The sequence below is a fragment of the Tachysurus fulvidraco genome, chromosome 4 (assembly GCF_022655615.1).
Source record: "Tachysurus fulvidraco isolate hzauxx_2018 chromosome 4, HZAU_PFXX_2.0, whole genome shotgun sequence".
NCBI classification, from domain to species: Eukaryota; Metazoa; Chordata; class Actinopteri; order Siluriformes; family Bagridae; genus Tachysurus; species Tachysurus fulvidraco.
In genome coordinates, this window is record NC_062521.1 from 22955860 (window position 1) to 22981676 (window position 25817).

General features: G+C 37.9%; 2 protein-coding genes across 2 annotated transcripts in view; both read left to right on the forward strand.

Moving 5' to 3' along the window:
• Positions 1-404: 404 nt before the first annotated feature.
• Positions 405-1483, forward strand: LOC113642402 (protein VASP homolog; the record flags this gene model as incomplete). The annotated part of the gene is made up of 1 exon (XM_027145851.2): positions 405-1483. A coding segment is annotated over one exon (459 nt), but the record flags the coding sequence as incomplete, so codon positions are not given.
• A 3162-nt stretch (positions 1484-4645) lies between these two features.
• dok7b (docking protein 7b) overlaps positions 4646-25817 on the forward strand; it is a 36389-nt gene continuing 15217 nt past the window's right edge. Inside the window, exons 1-5 of the mRNA XM_027146045.2 lie at positions 4646-4784; positions 4889-4934; positions 8029-8250; positions 11565-11765; positions 23158-23277. Coding sequence (XP_027001846.2) covers positions 4731-4784; positions 4889-4934; positions 8029-8250; positions 11565-11765; positions 23158-23277 — 643 coding nt within the window. The 5' untranslated portion in view covers positions 4646-4730. The remainder of the gene's footprint in view (positions 4785-4888; positions 4935-8028; positions 8251-11564; positions 11766-23157; positions 23278-25817) is intronic.

Below are 25817 nucleotides of genomic sequence, written 5' to 3' on the forward strand. Positions count from 1 at the left end.
AATGAGCATATCTCTGCCAATGCTTCCTGGAAAAAGGAATCGCACAAATATTGTTTTTAAATGTTTGCCCTGCAGTGTTACCCTGCATTCAATCAGAAGGATCTAGCTTGCTTTGCTATCAAACATTAGATCATTTAAGGGCTTAAAAATAAAACAAATCTTACTATACGGTACCTTTCTTTGTCACTGGGCTGGTATACCAGTATGGTAAGGTATACCTTTACGTTATATCTTTTATATGGAGATGTGTATACAAAAATTATTTGAATTCCATGAAGTACAGTTACAGAGAGTAAACATACTATCCCAGTTACAAGGAAAGGTTCAGTTATAACCCTGTTTTGCAGAGTGTGTATTATTTCCACTCCACTAACAGCCTGTATGTATTGTCTGTCTGCTCATGACTGCTTTCTTCAGGAAGAGAACGAAGAAGGCAGAAGGACAAAAGCACCATTTCCAAACTGTCTCAGAAGAGAACGCCCTCTGCCCCTCCGCTTGCTCCTCCCCCAGCTCCTAAACCTGCTCCTCCTCCTCCTCCTCCTCCTCCTCCTCCTCCTTCTCTTCCACCTCCACGAGCCAGAGGGGGCCAAAGATCCAAGCAACCTAAGCGCGCTTCTCTCCCCAGTCGACAGGTGCTGGATGTGGATGGAGTGTGTGTAGAGGACACCAGGCGTCGGGATGGAGGGATGAACTCCAGTGTACAGAAGCAGACAGGGGATATGAGGAATCGCAGGGTGAGAATCAGAAGAGGAGCATGGCAGATGTCAGGACAACTCCCTAACAAACCCCTGCCTGTTAAAGCCACAGAACCGGCCAACACTCCACCATCATCTGAGAGCAAGCACAAAGCTACCTTTGTCTGATCTCACACACAGGATCTGTTTGGGACCCAGAGTGCTGCGTTATATCTTTTCATTTTTCTGACCGAAAGGAACCTTGAAAATAACATTTGGCTTAGGAAAGATTTACAAACTCCAGTGTTTAGAAGAAAAAAAGGAATTCTTTATACTTTATTATTTTCCTCAGTTGTTTGAACCACTCATTTGTTTTGAAGATTATATTTGAATACTATTTTTACACAAAAAAATAAATCGTCATGCAGCACATAGACAGAGAACAGTGACTACACTTTCACTGTCATTAATAAATCTACCTTGAAAGAAAATGTACATTTTTGGGGAAAGTCTTCATTGCTACACATTTGTAATCGTTTAGCCGTAAGCGCGTTAGTGAGGTCAGGCAGTGGTGTTGGGTGAAAATGCCTGACACAGTGTTAACACTCCAATTCAATCCAAAGGTTTTCAGTGGGGCTCTGTGCAGGACACTCGGTTCTTCCGATCTAAACTTGGAACACCATGTCATGCATGTTCTGTCATATCTTATAACTTACCTGATTGGGTGTCCAGAAGTGATATTATTGTCTGCCATACATAAGTGTAATCAAACATGGAGAAAATGGCTTCTGAATATTAACACAGCTTGGATCATCATTTTTATTCCAAGCATTATGCTGACATGTGTGTGTGGTGTGTGTGTGTGTGGGTGTGTGTGTGCGTGTGCGTGCGTGCATGCGTGTGTGTGTGTGTGTGTGTGAGAGAGTGTGTGTGCGCACGAGCACTAGGACACTTGTGCACCTGCAAAATGATGGCATATCCATATCACACGTAGGGATCAGCAGAAATGTAAAGTACATAATTGGCATTATTATCAGTTATACAGTTGTGGTTATGTGTTCTTTGTGCACAGATAAATACATTTGCAGAATGCAGTCAGTGTATGTACTGTATGGGTGAAAAAAACGTATCATAATCAAAAAGGTGGCCAATACATAATATGATAAAGGGTGGCAGTTTTGTGAGTGTTGAATTAATCAGTTCAGGATATTACATAATTATTTTAATGGTCTTTTTTAGAGGATCAGTCACCGTCACACTCCAATACATACCAAAACGTACAATTTTATTTGATTTCGTGCCAATTTTTGCGATTATTCCAAAGTGTAATTTTAACAGCACGTGTATGATGATGTACTGATATACTGTCAATCACAAAAGAAACAGAATAAATCTTGTCACTTTTTTTTTGCTAAAGGGATTAACCAAAATGTTCCCTTACAAAGTTTTCCCCAAATGCAGTAGCTCAGAAATGTAACCCATGATTGATTTCTTCTTAACTCATCCACTGGAGCTACAAGACTAGTGGAGCTTAGTAGAAGTTTGTCTCAAACCTCATCCAGTTCCTCAGTAATGTCACACAGATCTGATTGTAATAGACTGACCCACCAGAGCCAAGAGCATTAATATCAGTGTGATACAGTCCGACACAGACAGTAAGCTGAAACCAGGATGAACACCCTGGAGCTGTGAGCAGTGCCATAACCAGGATTAACATTTTTTCTGAGCATCACATTGCTTTCTCATAGTTAAAATATCATAATGCAGAGTGTGCACTACAACAATTGCTATTTTATAATCTCTGTTATGCTATCCTTCCATTCTTCCCTAAACTGCTCTGACTCTAGTTACACCATTTAATACTGCTGAGTTAAATATATTTGTTTACAAGACAGATTGAGTTACCTGTTGATTTCTACATTCAGTTACAGGATACTATGTCTTTAATACAGCAGCTAATTATATATGTAGAATGTTATTAACGAGTGACGTTAAACAATTATTTTAACAAGCGTCAAGTGTTTATATAGATTCAACTTGTTCCCTAACCAGATCTGCTAACGTTGCGGCAACTATAGCAAGATGTTATGGCTAACACTTTAATGCAGTTATCCAATCAGGTGGCAGCAGCACAATGCATACGATCATGTCAGGAGAATGGAGAAAGACTATGAATCTGGGCATTAATGTTAGTTTCAGTCAGGCCGACAGTCTGCGGTTTTTTATGTGGAAGGGTCTCTCACAGAATAGCTTGGAAAATAAAAAATATCCACTGAGTGGCAGTTCTGCTGACAGAAACAGCTTGTTTATGAGAGAGGTCAAAAGGGAATGGCCAGACTCTGACTCTGTAGAGCTGTAGTGAGAAGAAAAACATCCCAGAATGCACAGCATGTTGAAACTTGAGGTGGATGAGCTACAACAGTGAAGAGTCCTGCTTGTGTCTGTCAAGAACAGGAGTCTGAGGCTACAGTGCTCACAGGCTCACTGAAACTGGGCAGCTAAATGTTTTTATGAATATTAAAAATAATTCCGAATTATATTTAAATATAAACACACAACCACATAGACTCCCAAGCTTCATTAGTTTAATTGAACGTGTGATTATTTTTTCTTCAGTACAGGTCTTAACCCCATTTACCTCAAGAGGAATGCTTCCTTCAACAAGTTAATTTAAGTTACTTTGGGCAAAAGCATCAAATACATGTACTTATTAAGGTTTGTAATAGGGTGAAATCCTGAATGACCCATCGCTCACTGATGCCTGCAGGACTAAAGAGTAAAAATGTGGAAAAAAAATGTATTTGGTCAGCAAAAGCCTGTGAAATAAAAAGTTCCTGAGGTAATATAGTTCACGAGTATTCCTCATGGGGGAAAATGATTTCATAAAACTCAGCCATCCGCTTACATTTCGCATTATAAATGTCTTGATCCTTTTACAATCTCAGGTCACCTGGAACAGATCAGGAGAACTCTGAGTGGAATCAAAACAGTGAGCACAAAAAACGACCAGAACTTTCAGCCATGTCCGCGCCAATGCAGTGCAATGTTATCTGGTCACATTTCCAGTTTAACTATATCAGCAAGCGTTTCAGTTAAAAGCCAAGGATATTAGTCTGGCACCTGTTGTGGATATTCGTTATTCTATTTTGTTACGGAACTGTAATAGATATACAGATAGATATCACACATACTGTAGTTGTGTGTGGGCTGTTGGTGGACCGTTGGACTGATTTCAGTCCCCATTGTCTGAGACTTTGAGGAATGTTTACACTAATGGGCTGCTGACTGAGGGGTTAAGTGACTTCAATTCAATTTGAAACCTCAAACTGGACACCCTAACCCCAGGGAACAACTGCGAAAACGTCTGTCCTGGCGCTTAGCTGTCTGCAGATATTTAAGCCCCACTCTAGGAGGAGGTTTCTGTTTGTGGGGTCCAAGATTTCACAATTATATGAAAACATGACAGTTTTGATGATGTGGAGACTTTTGGGCTTGGTTATAATGTTAACATTATGGTATGCTATCATGAATGTTTTTTGAGATCAGGTTTTAGTCTATTAAATAAGTCTCATGTGTAGAAACCATAGTTTTTTCTCAATACTTAACTGATTACTTCATAAATTAGTTGTTAACAATAGGGCTGCAGTGTGGCACGGTGAGCAGCGTTACTGTTCAATGACTCCAGAGTCACTGGATCGATTCCTGAACTGTTTGTGTAAAGTTTCATCTGTTCCCCTCACATTCAGGAGGGTTTTCTCAAACTTCTTAAGAATATGCTGGCATTATCTAACTGCAGTAATTTAATGGAAACAATATATAATAATACATTGAAACATTGATATCAGAGAGGTTCGGTATTACAGGCAATACTGTCCTGTTACAGTATATTATATGCATGCTACTGTACTAAGTTTGTAAAACGTCAGAAGGGGAGTAAAGGAAAGGGAGAGCAGTTTACACCATGTGCAGACAACCAGTAAAGTTATTTTGAACTGGAGACACGTGCTCTTGCACTCACCAGCGCGCACACACAGCTGTCGGGAACCATGACACAAGATGACCGATACAGTGGTCGTCGAGGGACAAGTTAGACTACGAGAAGGGAAAAAGGTTTTTCTAAACTTCTTATCACCTCTTATTAGAGTGGAATAAGTTGCTGTTGTGTGAGTGTACCTGGCCCTGGTGAGACTTTTACTATCTTTCTGTCTCTACAGTGGAAGAGCAGATGGGTGGTCCTGAGAAAGCCCTCTCCAGTAGCAGGTAAGCTAACGGCACAGTATGCCATAAAAAAAACAGTATGTATGTCTGTGTGTGTGTGTGTGTGTGTGTGTGTGTGTGTGTGTGCAAACACGTGCTTCCTAAATTAAATAAAAATGAACCAAAGATTGTGTAAAAGCTCTGTAAAGTATTTATAATGCACTTTGTCCTGACTGGTATTTCACCTGGAGCGCTACTGACGTCAGACCGCCGCTGTTGTAGCACGAGCAAATGGGAGCACGTGCAATACTGTGACAAATCGAGGCATGAGCGGCAGCACGAGCTTTAAATGATCGTCGAATGAAGAACAAATCCATGTGATATTAATTAGTCAAATATTTAAAATGAATATTATAACGTAATATTAGTGTACGGTTGTGAGACGGCTGGGTTGTTTATAATATTAGATTATCATCAAGGTGACAAGTCCAGCGTCATAAGACTGCATCTTTCCCTAGTTTATTTTTTATTATTTCTTCATTTATACAGTTTCCTCCCTCTTTAGCCCTATTTGAATTGGATTCATTTTACACGAACAGCCTCGTGCAAATCTATTATATCAGTGAATGTTTGCACATTGTGGATTATTTTCCTATAACAGCATCACTTAAAGTAAAAACTCATCAATGGCCGCAATTTATTAATGAATGGCAGGTCACACTTTTTTCACCTTTTATAGCTACATTTAATATTATAAAATGTTAGACTAGCTCTAAACAGTCGTTCTATTAGGCAAAACTCTTTCTTAAAATGCATGTTGACTTGTTACAGAGAGAAATAAATAGCGTTTTGTCCACGATGGACTCACTGACTTCCAAAGCACTGAAACACTGGAGTCTCCTTCCCTAAATGTTGCATAAATGTCTCCTAACAGAAAACTTCATCATATAACCAATTATACAGTTTTATTTGTTTAAATAAAAATCATAGTATATGAGCTTTAACTAGCGAAATAGTAACATATTAGAAAAGCGCATTAATATAACTTAATATTAATGTTATTATTTAACAGCTCCTGTAGTATAGAACATTTCTCCACCTCTTTAGCTTTGAGCACTGTACCAGGTAATTCTGTATGAATCGACATCCTGATAAAGATTCATCTCAATTTCCCATCTAAAATATTTTATTTTAGAGTTATCATTGAGTTAACATTGTTTAACATTAAATATAAATATAAACTGTGAAATATTTGATTTTATTTATTTTATATTTACCATCATCTCCTGCAAAAACATAAAAATCGGTTTGTATCAAAATGATAAATGTCGTGTGCACATTGTGAAAAATTCCTGTTCTAATTTATTCCTTGATACATTTTCTTTATTGCTGTGAGAAATTAGTGCTTATATGTTGCACATTTTAGGGCAGTTACAATAATGTTTAAATGGAGAAACAACAAATCTCAAAAATTGGACAGATTTAGCTATTTTCTCATTTACTGTTATCCAGCATCTATAAATCTTTATATAAATAAGAAATCAATCACAGAAGGAGTGAAGACAGCAACTGCTGGAGTTGTTTTCAAGTCAAAGAAGCTGTACGACACAGTAGATTATGGCAGAGACTCGGCTCTGCTAGTTAGTGATCTGTAAGATCACAAACATAATGCAGTCCATTGTGGGGTGAGTATAAAAGCTGTAGCTTTGGAAGCTGATCTTTTAAAGTGTACAGAAAAGGAGGTAAGACCTTGTCAGAGTAAAAGACTAAAGTGCCACTGCATCACTCTCTTTAGATAGAGATAGGGCTAATTCTCATCACTGTTATGAGCAGGTAGTCGAACAGAATTGTGGATAATAATGTAGAAATCTGTTCCTCATTACTTCCTGTTGGTGTTAGTCTCAGCTGAATCCGAAGCACTACCCCAACGGCCACGAGCTGTCGTTTTATTCGTATCGTAGAGCTATCTGGTAATAATCTTCACCTCTGTTTGTCTTCCACATTAATGTAGAAGAACCATTTTGCAAAATTGAAACATACTTTTGGACATCATGACAAGTTTTTTTTTCAGAGCAAGAAAAGGATTGATACAAACACCACATATTTAAAAGTGCTTCCAGATTTTTGCTTGAATAAAATAAAATACTCAAATACATTTGTGAGGTCTATGGTTGTTTTTTTCAGGCACTCTGTCAAATCGCTATTTCCGGTTCTTTGGCATTTTAGTGACAAAATGTTCTAGCTGTATCTAGCATATAGTTTGATGCCTACAAAAGTTTTAAAAAATATGTCATGTAATGAGTCAGTTAGTCTCCAGCTGTTGCAATAAATCTCTGTCTCTCTCTCTCTCTCTCTCTCTCTCTCTCTCTCTCTCTCTCTCTCTCTCTCTCTCTCTCTCTCTCGTGCTCAGTCTCACTCTCTCTCTCTCTCTCTCTCTCTCTCTCTCTCTCTCGTGCTCAGTCTCACTCTCTCTCTCTCTCTCTCTCTCTCTCTCTCTCTCTCTCTCTCTCTCTCTCTCTCTCTCTCTCTCTCTCTCATTCTCGCTCTCTGTCTCACTCTCTCTGTCTCCCTGGAGTGCTACATATAGCAGCTGCTTGTATGTCTATTAATGCTAAACTACAACAGCAAACAAGCAGTAAATATAGACCATCGACCCAACATTATAGTGATGTCTCACTGGCTTCAGTTTAATTGCATGCTGGCCTTCATAAGACATTTGTGTAGGAGTGGATAATTATAGACTAACACTACAGGTGCTAACAAGCTCTCATTACTGTACCAACAAGTTCTGGCAAAGCATTCTGAATACATCGTATGTACTTTTTGTGCAATTCTTTGATTTTGCTTTTCACAGATTCAAAAAAGAAATATTTAATAAAGGTGGATTTCATTCCTCTTCTTTATAGATTTCTTCTTAATGTTTTCATATTATTTTGCAGAATTAATCATCTAGAGCTCAAATGAGCAAAGCAAAGATGACAGCAACAATTAAAAAAAGTTTCTTTCCTGCTGCTGTCATGTTCAGTTTTTCTCGTTAGAAGTCTAGATGCCATAGAAGGTACTAAGCCATACCAAACGGAGACTAAATGTGTGTGTGTGTGTGTGTGTGTGTGTGTGTGTGTGTGTGTGCGTGCGTGGGTGTGTATGTGTGTTTCAGACTGCCTTTGTGTGCTGGTCTATAAGGAGCGCAGTAAAGGGCAGCGGGAGAAGAGTCAGCTCACTCTGGGCGATATCTGTGGCCTGGAGCTCTTGCAGAGTTTCGAAGGAGTGAACTACGCTCTTACCCTCCTCTGCCTCACGCAGTCCCTTACACTTGGCTTTGACAGCAGAGAAAACCTTCTGACCTGGGATGCACGCATCCGCTACAGCCTCGGAGAAGGTGAGAAACCTTTGCAATGATAGACATTAATATTAATTCAACATCACTCTATACAGATATATTCAGATAAACAGGAGTATTTCAAAATGGTTCCTAGCATCTTTATACAAGCTCTGCCTAGAAGAAATACATTTATTTATCTATCTATCTATCTATCTATCTATCTATCTATCTATCTATCTATCTATCTATCTATCTATCTATCTATCTATCTATCTATCTATCTATCTATCTATCTATCTATCTATCTATTTTTATGGGGAATACATACATGAACTAATCTCAATATTGTACATTGCATCAGAGGTGTGCTGAAAAGAAAGTGGGGTTTGGTGGCAAGCTCTCATAACACAAGCATCTGACCCTGCACCTTCATGTGTAGTTATCAAAAGAGCAGACACACACACACACACACACACACACACACACACACACACACACACACACACACACACACACACACACACACACACACACACACACACTAACTTACACACGCACATAGCAAACATCATTTGTGGTCAAGAGGTCTATATTAAATCACTCTCCGAAATGCCAGTCAGGATGAGTGTGACGCAAATGTACTCTTGAAGTTAAATATGGTCTGCTGAGGTGCCAGCAATCCTGTAAGTTTCTCTAGAACTTTCCTTCACTGAACTCCTCTCACACACTTAGAAGGTAACGACAAGGTTCTTTCATGAAACAGGGTTCTGTTCTTATACACAGGATCAGCTCCGCATGCTTAGATTTTCCTCTGTAAGTTCGGCATCAACAAACAGAATTTTTATTATTTGCAAGAAAAAAAGGTTGCTGTACAAAATATTGTTCCTCATTTCCTCAATTTTTAGATACATTTAATGTTGTTGAAAGTCCATGAGAAAATTATCTCTTGTTCCAACTCTTCCCTGTATTCGTACGTTTTTTTATATCAAATTTTGACTATATATTTTTATTATTTGTCAGAAATAAAATTCAGACCCAAATGCGAGGATAGCTAAATCACGATTATTGTTAAATGTAACCTAACACAAAGGTCTGGGTAACTCAAAACAAACAAGACAGAGCAACCATACAGAGGCAACAAAGACAACACAAAGACAAGGATTACTAAATACTAGACAATTAAACACATGAGATACAGGTGTCCTGAGGCAGGAAGGTATTAGACAAGGCAGGGACAGACACGTGAACACAAAACGGAAACAAAAACACATTTGACAAGAGACAAATGCAGAACGCCCCCTAATGTTCCGACAGGTAAAAAGCCCGTTCGTGATCATGACATTATTGTGCTTAGTTTATATGGAGCTCTCCCTTTCCATAGAAACGGTAATTGACTGAACAAAAGCATTCATTTAAACCTGCAGAGCTGTTGTAATAGAAATTGAATAAACACTTACTAACCAATCAGAATTGAAAATTCAGCTGCACTGTGGTATAAGCAGCAGTATGAAACAAATTCCTCTCAGTGAGGACAGACTCATAACTCTCACTGTGATCATCCATTTCTCAACCGAATATTGTAGTAATATCATAAGCTATGATAAATGATTATGTAATGATTATGACATAGAAATGTGACATAAGCACATGCCTAAGGCGCATCGCAGATAATGAGTGTTCCAATCCTGCTCTGTTGAACTCTCAATTTTCACATCCTTCGCTTTTGTTTATTTATTTGTGTGTATGCCTGTCTGACAGAGTGATAATAGATTACATTCAGTGAAGCGCGGTGAATATTCCAAGCGATGCTCAAACTCTCTCATCAGTCTCCTGTTCTCCACTGTGCTCCCTCACTGTATGATGGCTTGCTAACTCGTCTTACATTGAGCCCGATTGATGAGTCAGTCAGCATAAAGGGCTTCTGTTTTCTCTCTCTCTGTCACTCTCTCTCTCTCTCTTTCTGTCTCTCTCTCTCGCTGTCTCTCTCCCTCTGTCTGTCTCTCTCCCTCTGTCTGTCTCTCTCTCTCTCTCTGTCTCTCTCTGTCTGTCTCACTCTCTCTCCCTCTTTGTCTGTCTGTCTGTCTGTCTGTCTGTCTGTCTGTCTGTCTGTCTCTCTCTCTGTCTCCCTCTCTCTGTCTGTCTGTCTGTCTGTCTGTCTGTCTCCCTCTCTCTGTCTGTCTGTCTGTCTGTCTGTCTCTCTGTCTCTCTCTTTGTCTGTCTGTCTGTCTGTCTCTCTCTCTCTCTCTCTCTCTCTCTCTCTCACTCTCACTCTCTCTCTCTCTCTCTCTCTCTCTCTCTCTCTCTCTCTCTCTCTCTCTCTCTCTCTCTCTCTCTCTCTCTGACTCTCTGTGGGTGTGTTAGTGATGGCATACAATATAATCCGCATCAGGAAATAAGCTGCATTAGTCTGTTTTATTGATAGTATCGCTTTAAACCATCAAACATATTGATTAGACTTTTTTAAGCGTTTATCCTGGTTGTGATGAAGACATCATGCACAGCTCACTTGCTAACTTATTGTTTCCATTAATACTTTATTATCCTTTTTTAAAGGGAACTCTTTATGCCCGCATGCCTCTAGCTAGAGCAGCACATTACTTCACATCAGTCTGTTTACTTTAGCAGATTTAAACGAACATCACAGTGCCATTTATTGCAAATGAAAATGTCCTCTTTCCTGACACACATATAAAGCCTTAAAATTTAGGATTTCTCCTGGGAATCTCTGTCTATGATTGATACACACAATACTCAGTTCTACAATATTATTGTTGAAGGGACAATGAATTGTTACAAGTTCCCTATAATTAGCAATGTTTCCAGTGTTTTATTTGGGTAGGTTATGTCTATCCTATTCAGAAAGCTAACTAAAAGAAGCTGACTTTTACGATTCAATTGAAAGGAGTCCATAAAAAATCTTTTCACTATTGTCCAAAGATTTGATGAAAACATGTTGGAGAGTAGTACTGCTTTAGAGGCATTTGTCTACCAAAATGCATGATTTTTTTTCACACTGAAGAAAGACAACAGGATGTCAAAAAGAAAGGACTCATCTTTATTCTAACAATTTAGCAATTTCTCGTGTTTTTGTGATTCTTTAAAAGTTTGTAGTCTACGTTTTATGTCAAATAAAAATTCCTCTCTGTCTGGAGTTTTGAGTCCATCACGTCCATAGGTTTCATGTCCATCATAACGCTGACCAGGATAAAGCACTTACTGCAGATAAATGGAAGAAGAAACAAGCTCATTATCCTGTTATCAGTCATATTTCAATAAAAATATTTATTATATCATAATTTACCATATGCTAAGGAAGTAATGTAAAATGTAACATCAGCACGTCTATTGAAAAGGAAAACTTTCTTTTTCAGTCCACAGGTTCAGTGTGACCGTTCAGCCGGGCACTAAGCTGGAGAGTGGCGCAGCATCACTGCATCTGTGTAATAACCTGCTCGTTATAACCAGAGATATCCCTCCAGCGGTTATTGCACACTGGAGACTGACGGACTTGCGACGATATGGAGCAGTGCAGAATGGATTTATCTTTGAAGGAGGGACACGATGTGGCTACTGTGAGTCTCTGTTTGTGTTTTTTTTTATATACCAGTTAAATGCCAGTGCTCTGCTCCTGCTGCTTACTGTAATAGCACCTATCTTGTACATTTTAGAGTTTTCCCTGATTTAATACACCTACTTACACTCTGTTATTATCTCATTGTGTGTTGGGAGCAGAGAAATCACTGATTTGCATATACTGTAGCTTACAGTATAGTCCTGATCTTCAGCAGTCTCTGAGAGATGTTTTGTGATTGTTGTTGACAAACATTGATTTTGCTCTAGCTTTTTTTTTTAAATTTGTGATACAACTCTTGGAGTTTTTGTAATTTTTCTGAAAACTACTTGAATTGGATTCATCTTTAAACTCGTACTATTGCAGACACAAATGTCATTCATTTCTATGAGAGATCTACTCGTGTTCAGCACATGTGAATCATAGAGGATGTGTTGTGGTGTTGTGATGAGGTCACATGATGTGTCTTGGACAAAATCTGTGGAACGTCTGCGGCAATTTTGTAAAACTGTGAGCGCCTCCGTATATGACAGAGTTTGCTTGATTTTTTTTGTTCATTTCTGCAACCACAAAAAATCTCAAAAAATCCTAGAGCGACTGCGTTAAACTATTAATTTACTTTGAACTTTTTTTTTAAACTTTATTATGACAAAACAAAAATAAAAACAAAAACACATGAACATTGTCCTGAGAGTGGGCTTCATACATTATTTACCATCATAACATATACATATTAAGGCATAGATTGTGGCCTATTTCAGAAAGTCAATAGCTGGACCCCATCTTCTTTCAAAGGCTGTGACTTTTAATTGCAGTTGTGCTGTTAACCGTTCCATTAAGTAAACTTGTTTTAACTTTCGTGTCCATTGCTTAACAGTAGGTGGCTCAGGCTTTAGCCAACAGGTTGTTATCATTTTCCTAGCCGTCATTAAAAAGAGACGGAGAAGAAATGCTTGATCTTGTGAAAGGCACTTTGAACTTTGACCAGAATTATTTGGGAATATTGTGAAATCCTTTTCGGAATTAAAATGTCAAAGGAGGGGGATATTTATGGGAAGACAGTTTTAATTGAATATTAGCTGCTTCCCAAGATAAGTGTAATAGCAGAGAATGATACAAAAAGCTGGTACAGAACAGCATTATTAGGAAGCAGAATACTGAAAATGAAGGCTGAAATTTGACAACTGTCTATAGATTAGTGTTCATTTAGGGAGCATGAATTACTCCAAGAACAGAACTGATTTATCCGATTAGACATGGTTTGATTGACAGAACTGAGCTTGTTCTGTCTCAGTTCTGTCTGTTTCTCAGTTCTGAGCTTGTTCTGTCTTTAAGTAGGAATCTTGTTATTTTTCACACCTGGCATGCTTCTACTGACTGCTTTGAATGCATAATAATGCATAAAGTATAAAACGGTTAGGTGGGGTTGTTATATAACGATATATAATTACGTTGTTTATTTATCACAGCATGTTCCAAAGTGTGTTATTCCTCTTAAACAACAGCTATTTGCCAACACTGAAAGACACACCATGCTTTTGTTACACATCAAAATTTATTCTTCTTAGATTATAATTTGTATATTTATAGAAATATAAATTAGAGCCCCCTCTATTACTGTTTATAAGCTCTGACACCGGAGACTTTAGATTTACAGTTACAGCATTTGGCAGATGCCCTTGTCCAGAGCGACATACATAAGTGCTTAAATCTCTATCATTGGGTACATTAATGCTGGTTCACTAGGTTACATACTTAAGATACCATGAGATTAAAACATTGTTCAAAGTTACAATGAAAAAGTTTCAAAAATTTTTTTTTTATAAATGCAAAAACTAGGGAAAGAAGTGCTAGTTGAAGTGTTTCCTGAATAAGTAGGTCTTCAACCCCTGTTGGAAAATAGCCAGTGACTTAGCTGTCCGGACCTCTAGGGGAAGTTCGTTCCACCACCTTGGTACCAGAACACAAAAGAGTCTTGTAGTATACTTGCCTCTTACCCTGAGAGATGGTGGGACCAGTCGTGATGGTAGATCGGAGGGTGCGGGGTGCAGTGCGAGGAGTGATGAGGGCTTTTAGGTAAGAGGGAGCTGGTCCATTTTTGGCTTTGTAGGCCAGCATCAGTGTTTTGAATCTGATGCATGCAGCTTCCGGAAGCCAGTGGAGGGATTGCAGCAGTGTGGACAAAAATGGCCAAATCCTTCTAATGTTGTAGAGAAGGAACTGACATGAGCGAGTCACATTAGCAACATGAGAGGAAAAGGACAGTTGATTGTCCATGGTTACCCCAAGGTTGCAAGCTGTGACTGAAGGGGAGAGCAGATCGTTGTGCAGAGATATAGCAAGGTCATGACCTGGGGATGGGGAAATGGGGAAATTAATGTCTTCTAAAAGAAAATTTCACCATTTAAATGAATATGTTATTCTTTTCTTATTAACAATATGTGTTAATGTTTTTTATTAACTGAGGTTGTTACTAGTAAAGTATAAATGGTGCATTAATATGCAATAAAGGTGTGATTAGTCAGAGCTCAGATTGGAGAATACAACCATGTTTAAACATGTTTAAGGTTTTTTGTAAAGGTTTATGTCTCTCTGAGGCTCTCCACTCCTTTCTCCCATTTTTACACAGTGTTAGTAACATTCAATGAAGTAGAAGTTGTGAAGGGCTCCTGCCAAGAAAATTAGACACACACTCACTTTCTTCCCTTTCTTCCTTTGCTCCACCTTTCTGTCTTTCTCTTTCTCTCTCTCACGGTGGTGGGTAATGCGTGAGCCGGTCCAGTCCACCAGCTGTCTTTTTGGCAGAATGACGTACAGCTGTTTGTGAAGCTCTGGTAGACCTAAGACCCGACTTATCCATAAGCCAAAACCTGAAATAATGAAAAACAGATTTTCCTACTAATGTATTTTTGAAATAAATTAGTTGGAGATTGTATGTGGTACATTTAGGAAATACTCAGCTGTTGCGGTTGCCTATAAAACAGACGTTATAGGTTTGGCATGTTATAGTGTGTGTTAACAGTCTTCTACCAACTGCAGATACTCAGATATAGAGGGACACAGAGCCAGGATTTTCAAAGTAGGGTCTGGGTTTTATCTGTCTGTCTGACTGACTGACTCCCCATTGTCAAAAGATGTGTGCACAAGGAGCCTAGCTAGCCAAATCTCGAATCTAGCTACACTTAGCTAACAAGCAGTGACAGAAGGAACAATTTGTGATACACATACAAATGCTGTGTTTGTTCACATAGTTGGAGTTTCAGTGTAGATAATGTTAGCTAAAAGGCAATACCTAATTTGTATCTGCCAAATTTGTTTGCAGTTTACTGCATCATTTACAGAGTGTCATTGAGATCAATGTTAGGTTAGCTACATATATGTTGTTTTTAGTAAATAGCTTATATTTTATGAGACAGTGTGAGGATGTGCTGAGCCATGAATGCATTTTATAGCTACATTCTGCCCAAAACTCTAAATATCTTCTCAAATGAAATTTCTTTTAGTTTTAACATGAAGTGTGTTTTATTGATGTTGGCAACTGTTCACTGATGAAGCCTTGAGTGCTAAACTGTTCATATACTGTAACTTGTAGTCATATGTAGGTTCTTGCTATCTGTATATAAGTAAAACACATAGTTACTTACTGGATGGAGTGTGAGCTTCATTTAATTAAAATGTTTATTTTACCTCATGGTATTTGATAAAGAAAAGACTATTTTACACAAAAGTCCTTTAAATCAGTTGTTCAGTATTTGTTGCCTTGTATCTTGGCATATGGCTGAAATATTTTGTTTCAGAAACATTTGCAGTATGCTTTTTTCTCTATCATGTTGATAAAATTAGTTTACCTCTCTCTCTCTCTCTCTCTCTCTCTCTCTCTCTCTCTCTCTCTCTCTCTCTCTCTCTCTCTCTCTCTATATATATATATATATCTATATATATATATCACAATATAAAAAAAACTATATATCTATATATATATATATCTATATATATATATATATATATATAGAGAGAGAGAGAGAGAGAGAGAGAGATACATGTTGGTCTTTGGAGGCTTGTATTTTGCTCTCGTTGCCTTTCTTTCACCTCATAACCCTTCTGAAAATGGCGAAGCATTATACTTTGACCCTGAGCACACAGTGTGAAATTTGTTAGCAGGATTCTGGAGGACTTTTCTTTACAGCACTAATTATGCAGTTGTGATGGTCTTGCTCATTTTAAATTGCTTACAGCTCTAGTTTTTTTACGTTTATTTTTTTATACTGTGGGGCAGGGGCAGTTCTAGGATTTCATCGTTAGGGGGTTTTAGCCCTCAGTGAGAAATAAGAAGAGTTTTATATGATATATTATATCTACATAGTAAGCCAAAAGTTATGGTATTATTTAAAATGGCAAAAGTGGACACCAAAATTTTATGCATGATGTAATGATGCCAGTCTTGAATCAAATCAGTTCATGTATGTGTGCATTCTCTACGAACAGCCAATGAATGCAGTTATTAATAAAAAATATATATATTCACAAGACAAAGACCAAATCAATAAATGTTATTTTTATTCATTATTGAATGGATTGTTTGTTTGGGGACATGTGGCTTAGTGGTTAGCACGTTTGCCTCACACCTCCAGGTCGGTTTAATTCCCATCTCTGCCTTGCGTGTGTGGAGTTTGCATGTTCTCCCTGTGCCTCGGGGGTTTCCTCCGTGTACTCCGGTTTCCTCCCCCGGTCCAAAGACATGCATGGTAGGTTGATTGGCATCTCTGGAAAATTGTGTGTGAGAGAACGAGAGTGTGTGTGCCCTGCGATGGGTTGGCACTCCGTCCAGGGTGTATCCTGCCTTGATGCCCGATGACGCCTGAGATAGGCACAGGCTCCCCGTGACCTGAGGTAGATCGGATAAGCGGTAGAAAATGAGTGAGTGAGTGAGTGAGTGAGTGAGTGAGTGAGTGGATTGTTTGCATTAATATTTTGTTTGTGATATCAACTCTGATAATATGAATAGTGAAATTTCACTCTTTTGGTTGCCGTCTTTGCGGTTTAGATAAAAGCCTCCAGTTCTGACTGACTCTGTGCTTCTCCGTACAAATAAAGCAGACAGATGATGATGCACTTTTGAAAGACTAAACCGCACGCGCGTAAAAGCAAAGTAAAAAAAAATCACTCTTGGATCAAACTGATAAATAATTTTCTTTCCCATCGACGACATGTCCTGCATTTTAACATAATTTTTATTGTTTATTTATGAAAGTTAAAATTATACTTTTAGTTTCATGGTGGCTGAGATCACAGACAGGGGGCTGGAGCCACCCTAAAAAAGGCCTAGAACTGCCCCTGTGGGGTCCAATTGTCATTTTAAAATGTTCTTCTTGAATCAGTCGGTAAACAACTGTCCGTGAACAGACAAAGCTCTTTGTTTTTGTAGGAACAGTTAAGAAAAACATCAGTTTGGTTCAGTATTTATGCTCAGCGTAAATCCTCTTGGCTAATCATTACAAATTTTAACAAAGTTTATGATGTATGAAAAATAGTACTACAAAAAAAAAAAAATCTTGCCTCATAATTGTCCTTTATAGAATTCTCATTAAAAGCCTTCACTTTCCCAGTACAGGCTTATCACAGGACAGGTAAATTTGAATAAAAAAGTAGAGGACTTTTTTTTTCATTCTGGGAGGCAATTAAATTTTTTGCTAATAGTTAACATGAATCAAATAATTTTTACAAAGAATATTTAGCTTCTCCAAATGCAGATTAACGTTTAATGCTAAAATAGTTTTAAAAAGATTTTACTCTATTAAAATTCATACCCCTTCAGCGATAATTCTACCTCTGGAACCAATCTATTGCCAACTGTCTTGCTCCGTTAGCATATAACATTCGTATGGTCAGATTAGCCAGGGCAGAATTGAGGGTTATGTCTTGTTTAATTCATTAGTACACAGTGAGCTGGTGAATAGTTTAAATAGAGGACGGTGTATTAAAATGCAAATGTACCTATGTTTCTAATCCACTGAGGAAACAGAAGCACACTGTGACAGCTCTCAAGTGCTGTTAAAAACCCATACGGCTCGTATCATAAGTGAGTGTGTCAGCTGTCAGGTTTCATTTGTGTCGAGTAAAGCATACGCAGGTTGTTTGGCTGTTTATGAGTGGTCACTATGCGGAAAATGAAGTGCATCTTTTCTGCTAGTCAAGATGACTCTATAGACGTTATATGGGCAAAAGGATGTATCTTCAAAATATCAGCAGTAGATACATGACTTTGTATGTTTATACTAGATTTTTTTTTCCGCAGATTTGGCAGGATTTGCTCAGATGAAACACTGAAAATGTTTCAATGCTCACACATATTAATATAAAAGATAAAATACTCAGCACTCTACCTATATGTGCATCTCTATTCTCTCTATGTGAAGTCACATCCATACCGCTGACAAGCATCCATATATATTTATCCATATATATTATATTTATTTAAAGTTACAGTTTGCTGGTGTTTTAATACTGTTTCTAGATGTTGTGCAGCCATAGGGCACATTTACTGCCCTGTTTATCTCCCACAGCTATACAGTATGTACTGCATATATATTGCTGTATGTAGCATCAAAGTTTTACACAAAAATTGCCTCAGAGTTGTTTTTTCAAAATGCTGGTTGAAATGCATTTCTGTCAAATACAATTTAACTGTTATATTTAACTGGAAGTCTCCTTAATCATACTACATGAACCATCACACATTAGTCTTGACTGCACTGAGGGCCATTTTAATCACTACTGTTGTAAACATGTTACATTGCTGCTTCTGCTGCCGCTTCTCCTACTGCTAACCAAAACTATACAAAACAACTATCTATATTTGGCTAAGCAGCACTGCACACTGCCATGCTAATAGGTTTATTTTTGCTGATAATGACAGCATGATAAATCTCAAACGTGTATGGGGTGTTTAAGGTAATAACATTCTCAACATAATAAAAAAAAATGATGGTGCTATTATTACGGAGGAGAAGCCTGAGCCGTGCAGCTGCCACTACCTCTGCAGCCGAATTCAGGGAAAAGATTGCCAAAGAACCACGCATAGACGGTGACTGAATAGCAAAACTCTTTGAAATGTATTAACAGGTAGTATACACAGTGTTATCTTTTGGTTAACAAAAGACATCAGCAGAAACACACGTGGTGGTTGACCTGTTTACTATCAGTCTGGTGAGTTTATTACAAAAAGGATTATCTAAATTATGGAAGAAGAAACTGTCAAGGAGTGCCTTTTTTTATCGAATGACATGTTTATCAATACAGAAAAGAACAAATTCCTATGTCAAAACAAAGGATATTACAACCGTAAGATGAGCTCATAATATATGCGCTCACATGCCAACATGCATCACATGGTATATGACACATAAGATATATATATATATATATATATCCCTGGCTTGTGTCCTTTAAACAGTTAAATTAATAAATACCATGATCTCTTATATAGCGATGATGAATACGGACACTGATACGCCTCACTGATGTTACACTCTTGCAGGCAATATGTTGAATTTAAATTCATGGAATTACACAACAAACACCAAAGAAACTGTAAAGTTGTGAGACTCTTCTATATCCAAAGGGCTTTTGTCACGCAAACACACACATACACACACACACACACACACACACACACACACACACACACACACACACACACACACACACACACACACACACACACACACACACACACACACATGACAGGGTAGGATTGTGTAAGAGATAAGGTAGCAGGCATGCTCAATGTTTTTGCCAACTTAGAGTAGGATTGCTGATCCCTTTCCAAATTTCAGTCTCCACAGACTACCTTACTGACCTTTTAATGCCCATAGCTCAGCAAAGCTGCCTTCCACCAGTCATTCAGTACATCCACACTTTTCAGAGCCAAATAGCATTCTGCTCCTGAGCTGAAATCTTGGCTGTGTGTTTTGTTCAAAATTGTTTTGTGCTCCCAGACCTGTGTTTTTTTTTTTTTTTTTTACAAAAAAACATGGTGCAAGATTATATGTACTGTAGTGCATAATATTCTCTTATCAGGCATCAGGCATCACTTGTAGCAGCATGCTCCAGTACCAACATATGATATATGATGTCATACAAGCAATGAACAGTTAAATGACAATGATCTAGACATACTTCATGATCCTGGAGCACAAATCGATAGTATGTTTAATAGAAAGAGCAAAGGCAATCCACCTGAGCTTGCAAAATATTATCAGAAAGCAGGATGATTTAAAATAAGTAAAAATGCCACAATCTGTGTGTGTGAAGCAATAATGCAATTTTCACATACAGTATGACATACAGTATACAGTTCAGTGAGCACTGAGACACGCTCATGTGTCAAAGTCTACACATTTTCAGTGATCATGCTTGCTGATACTGTTCTGTTCAGTTAGGTAAACTGCTCTCTCACTTTCTATTCAACATACTACTTAAAAATAAGGCATCGTAAAAATAAAACTCAGCATATGGAGTTCACAGCTCACAGCAGCAACTACCATAGAAACTAAATATAGTGCTTCGTGACATTCTGATTGTTTAATACTAAGGAGGTTACTCTAAGTACAGCAGGTATTCATACAAAAACAATTTCACTGTCTCACTAGTTACTATATGAAGGTTTTTCAAAGAACTAGAAACACATTACATCTCTTCTTCACTTCTCCTGTTGCTTGCATTCATATTTTTCCAAAAGGCATCCATCATTATGGCCCTGTCATCATATATCTGTGTACATGACATCATCCTGTTCATCGCCATCATATATTTCCCCACCTGCCAACACAATATGGACACTTCACTGGGTCTTTAATCATATACAGTATATCTCTAAGTGACATTGGTGTGATGATAGATAACCTCTTTAAACCACAAATGCAGCCAGATTACACTGATCTGGTATGGACACAAGAGAATGGGACATGCTGGCAAGAAGTGGTCACTTGTATTTATAGAGTGTTGACGGATTATGAAACCGGCCGCTCAGGACATTACGGTTATTTTCGTAAAGGCCGTCTGTTCCTATAGCTGAGGCCTCGCAGTCTCTATGGTGACGTTCAGGGATCTATATTTACTACAAGTAGGACCCGGGGCCTCATTAGAATCTGAGAGAGGAACACAGAATCGTAATTGCTCTGAGAATCTGCTGTGATACAATACAAGTAAACCATGTTCCCTTTCTGTGAGGTTTTTCTCATCCAGATCATTGAGTTCCTTATTGGAGCTCCAGGGTTATGACAAGTTTTTATAAGTTAAACAGTGTCACATACAGGGCTATATGTAGTGTGTAGTTACAGTATCTAGCATGCTACCAAAAGAACAGAAACAGAAACATAATCAATATTAGTGTTAGTGTAGATGAAAAGCACACAAATGGTGTAAGAAATAAAAGTTAAACAAATGTCCATGAATGACCATTGTGTTTAAACACTTGTTATCTGTCAACATCTTATATAAAGGATGTTCACGATTATCCAGAAACATCTGGTTTGGGTGGAGGTTTTCATTTCAACCAAGTAACAGCTTCGGTGTACACCTGGTGTGGCTTCTGCTCGATTAGAATGGAAGCCTGCACCCACAACGATCTTTCTGCAAATGACTAGACATCCCTGTCTTAGATAATGCTTTATAAAAGGCAGCTCCAGACAGAGGATCAAATACTGAAGACTTTATATAGAAATTCTTGAATGAATGTGCTCATACTACTCAATGTTGTAGTAAATTCTAATTCAAATTAAAAATATAATAATAATAATAATAATATTAATAATAATAATAATAATAATAATAATAATAATAATAATAATAATAATAATAATAATAATAATAATGAGAAGAAAAAAATAAGAATAAAAATAAATAAATGAATACATGCATTTAAAGTTTAAATTTAATTTAATTTACAGCTGACTAATGCAACATGACAGTCTTAGTGCAGCTCCATCCACAACAATCCCATGAGTCACTGGCTGACCATGCAGATCAATCCCTGGCAGGGTGACCCACGGGCGACGAAACTCAGGGGTAGGATTGACGAAGTAGCTCCGTAAGAAGAGACGATCAGAATAGGAACTCAGAACATGAAGTAGAAACTTACACAGGACTCATGTGATGTCAGTACTTGGTCCACTCTTGATCTCTGTGTATAGTATATCACTGGGCACAGTGATCATGTCTCATGAATTCTCCTACAGTTACAGTTGTTGCAATAATCAAAGACTCAGATGGTTCTGTACCTCTGTTCTCTTTCTAAAGCTCTAAAATCTTCCTCTTTATGCAGTATTTATATTCGTACATTAATTTGCATTGATACTTTATTGTGTTATGTCTTGGTTTGTAGTTCATATGTATTTATAATATTTATTCACCCAGGTTTTGCTACAGATTTTTTTGTATTGATTACGCTCATTATGAAAGCCTATTTTGTCAATAAAGTTTAAATTGGACTTTACTACGGCACTAATATTTTATTACTTTGGGGAATTGCTGTATTGATGAATCCAAATTACTAAGTGAATATAATAAATTAATAATTAATATTATAAGAGCAGGTATTAGATGTGCATGCAATCAGTTTTTATAATGCAGGAAATCAGGATGTGGGTGTAAAATGTTTAGCATGAAAAGCAGCCGGTCAGTGGATCCATAAGGAAGAAAAGCTTATTAAATCAAATAAAGCAGATGTGGAAAATAAATCAAATAGCAAATGATGTAGTAGGTGCGATTGGCATTTTTTGTGGGTGTTGTAAAGATTATTAATGTAAACCTTTAGCTCATCAGGGCCTAAATGTCTAATCATGGCTATGAATTAAAATGCTGCTTCTATAACTAGCAATTTGGATTATGGTTAGATTGGAAAAAAAGAAATTAGCTAGAAGCAAAATAATATTTAGCCAATTTGTCAGTGTCTAGTTTAGCCTTTTTAAAACATGCATGCACTCATTATGCATTGCAGATTGTGTTAATGCTCTTGGATGGACAAGAAGATTAACTTGACCATGTGACGGTACAATATGGCAGTACAGTGTGTCTTGATTGATGAGTATGTTAAAAAGCGTGACCTCCAGTCGCCCATTTCCACATACAGTATGCGTGGCTAGTGCTTATGACTGTGGAATTGTGGTACACTGCATAACTGGGATCGGGTCCAGTCCATAGTCTACATCTCTATATGTATTCCATAGCTGATAATTATTTGAATTAATGTACCCTTTTTACATCAATCTGTTGAAATTGAAGTGAGTTAATGTCATTGTAATTGTAATCCTAATGGAATATATGTCATTTTAGATGGGATAGTGAATTAAAGAATTGATTTGTCTCTGTCTGTCTGTTTCCACTTCCTTAAGGGACTGGTGTCTTCTTTCTTGCCTGCACAGAAGGGGAACAGATCAGCTTTCTGTTCGACTGTATCGCACGAGGCAGCTCTCCAAGCAGGACACCGTTTGGATTGCGTCCCTCCCTTCCAGGTTCACATCTCTCTCTCTCTCTCTCTCTCTCTCTCTCTCTCTCTCTCTCTCTCTCTCTCTCTCTCTCTCTCACTCTCTCCCTCTCTATCTCTATCTCTATCTGATTATTAATTAATGTCTTCATAACTTAAAAACCATTCAACGTTTGGTAAAAAACAAGTTAGTACCTTTAATCACTTACATTAAAGCTATAAACAGTCATTATAGCTATTATAGTCATTATAGCATCATAGTCGCCACTATGCAACTCTCAAAGCCCCTCAGACACTGATCGCTGACAGTGAACACTTCCAAAAAAAAGTCTCCTCACAGAAAACATCACCATGTCAACAATCAACAATTACACATATTTTATCTGTGTATCTGTTAATGTGGGCATCCACCACACAAGCTCCTGTGAACGAACGGCTCCTATTGAAAGAGTACGATTAGAATGAGTTCACGAATAAGTTCAGTATGAGTATTCAATAGAGTAGTGAGACAGGGTGGAGTTCTTGTCATTTTTATGACCACGCTCACTGATACTGCTCAGCACCCACACTTGGGATCATTACTGGCAGTAAACTATGAACAATGAACAGAGCTAAATTAAACAGTTCATATTTCAAGCCCCCGGTTGCTTAATTCTGTTCACTTATTTGCTTTCTTATTGGTATCGAATAAAACAACAACAAAAGTACTGAAACTCTTGTCTGAAACAAAGGTATTGATGCAGTCCATACCCTGGGTCCCAATTTCTTCTGTTCTGTTCTGTTCTTTTGTTAAGTCTTTACAAAATCACACTTTAATTACCTTTCATTGACTCTTTCATTGATACATTTTCTTGCACAGAGAATACAGCAGATTAAAATCAATTGTCATAAAGTCATAATTAAAAAATGTCAAATAAGGAAATTAGATTCACACTCCTGGAAGTGCAGAGAAATCTAGAATTAGGTACAAAATAAAGACAAAAAAATTACTCTTTGTTTATTTCACAATATTATATGCAAAAAAAATGGCTTGGATATACTGCTTACGTCAAAAAAAATATAAAAAATATAATAATAATTAGATTTGTACAGTTCATCACGACAAACTTTGATGTTGGCTTTGACTATGCAAGTATTCGCAAAGGCCGGTGCTTTTTGGAGGCGAGTGGACATAAGGGTCAGTGTTACTTTTGGAAGCAAGTAGACAGAAAGCTAGGGTGCCAAAACATTTGGAGGTAAGTGGAGATGAGCATGTGATGTCATCCGAATACTCCGAATATTGTGCTGAGTGTTTTGATATGTCACAAGTCCATGTTGTGCTAATTTTTAATTTTCATGTGACATAACGTGACGTCATCAGAATACCCGTGAGGAAGTTCCCCTCACTGTTCTGAGTGTTTTGATATGTCACATGTCCATGTTGTAAAAAGTTTTTTGATTTTACATATTTTGGGGGCAGGGCTGCGGGACAACCGAAAGGCCAGTCGGTACACCGATTTAAAACTTTGTTCACAGTATCACCCTAAAGGAGCTGGCCGAGTTTGGTGTAGGTAGTTCTAAAGCTTGCCGAGTTATAAACCTCCAAATTTTATAATGGGAGTCTATGGGAAAAAAGGTCAATTTGAGACCCGGTACCGGAAGTACCGGTACTCAGATCGCTTAGAAAAGGAATAGCAACAAACTTCAGACCAGGGTCTACAACATATCCGAATTTGGTGCATGTGGCTCAAAAGCCCTAGGAGGAGTTACTCTTGATAAATTTTTGTCTAAGCCTAAATAGAAAAACAGAATGTTGGCTTCTACAAAGCCAACATAACTAGAATGTACATTTCCTGAAGAAAACGTGAATGGTGCTTGCACATGGCAAATCTCAGAGTCTAGTGCAGACAAGCATGTGACGTCATCTGAATACTCTTGAGGTAGATCCCCTCATTGTGCTGAGTGCTTTGATATGTCACATATCCATGTTGTGCTAAATTTTGATTTTCACGTGACATCACGTGACGTCATGTGACGTGACCAGAATACACGTGAGGCAGTTCCCCTCATTGGGCTGAGTGTTTTGATATGTCACATGTCCATGTTGTGCAATTTTTTTATTTTCATGTGAAATCACGTGACGTCCTGTGACATCATCAAATTACATGTGAGGAAGTTCCCCTCATTGTTCTGAGTGTTTTGATATGTCACATGTCCTTGTTGTAAAAAGTTTTTTGATTTTGCATATTTTGGGGGCGGGGCTGTGGCACAACCAAAAGGCCAGTCGGTACACCAATTTAAAACTTTGTTCAGAGTATCACCTTAAAGGAGCTGGCCGAGTTTGGTGTAGATAGTTCTAAAGCTCGCTGAGTTATAAACCTCCAAATTTTATAATGTTAGTCTATGGGAAAAAAAGGCCACTTTGAGACCCGGTACCAGAAGTACCGGTACTCGGATCGCTTAGAAAAGTCATAGCACACCTCTCCTCAACGAGCCGGTCAATTTGACACCTCATTCATGGGTCTAGAACAAAAGCTGCAGGACAAGTTACGCGCCGGTTTTGTCCGGAAAAGTATGCACAATAGTAAG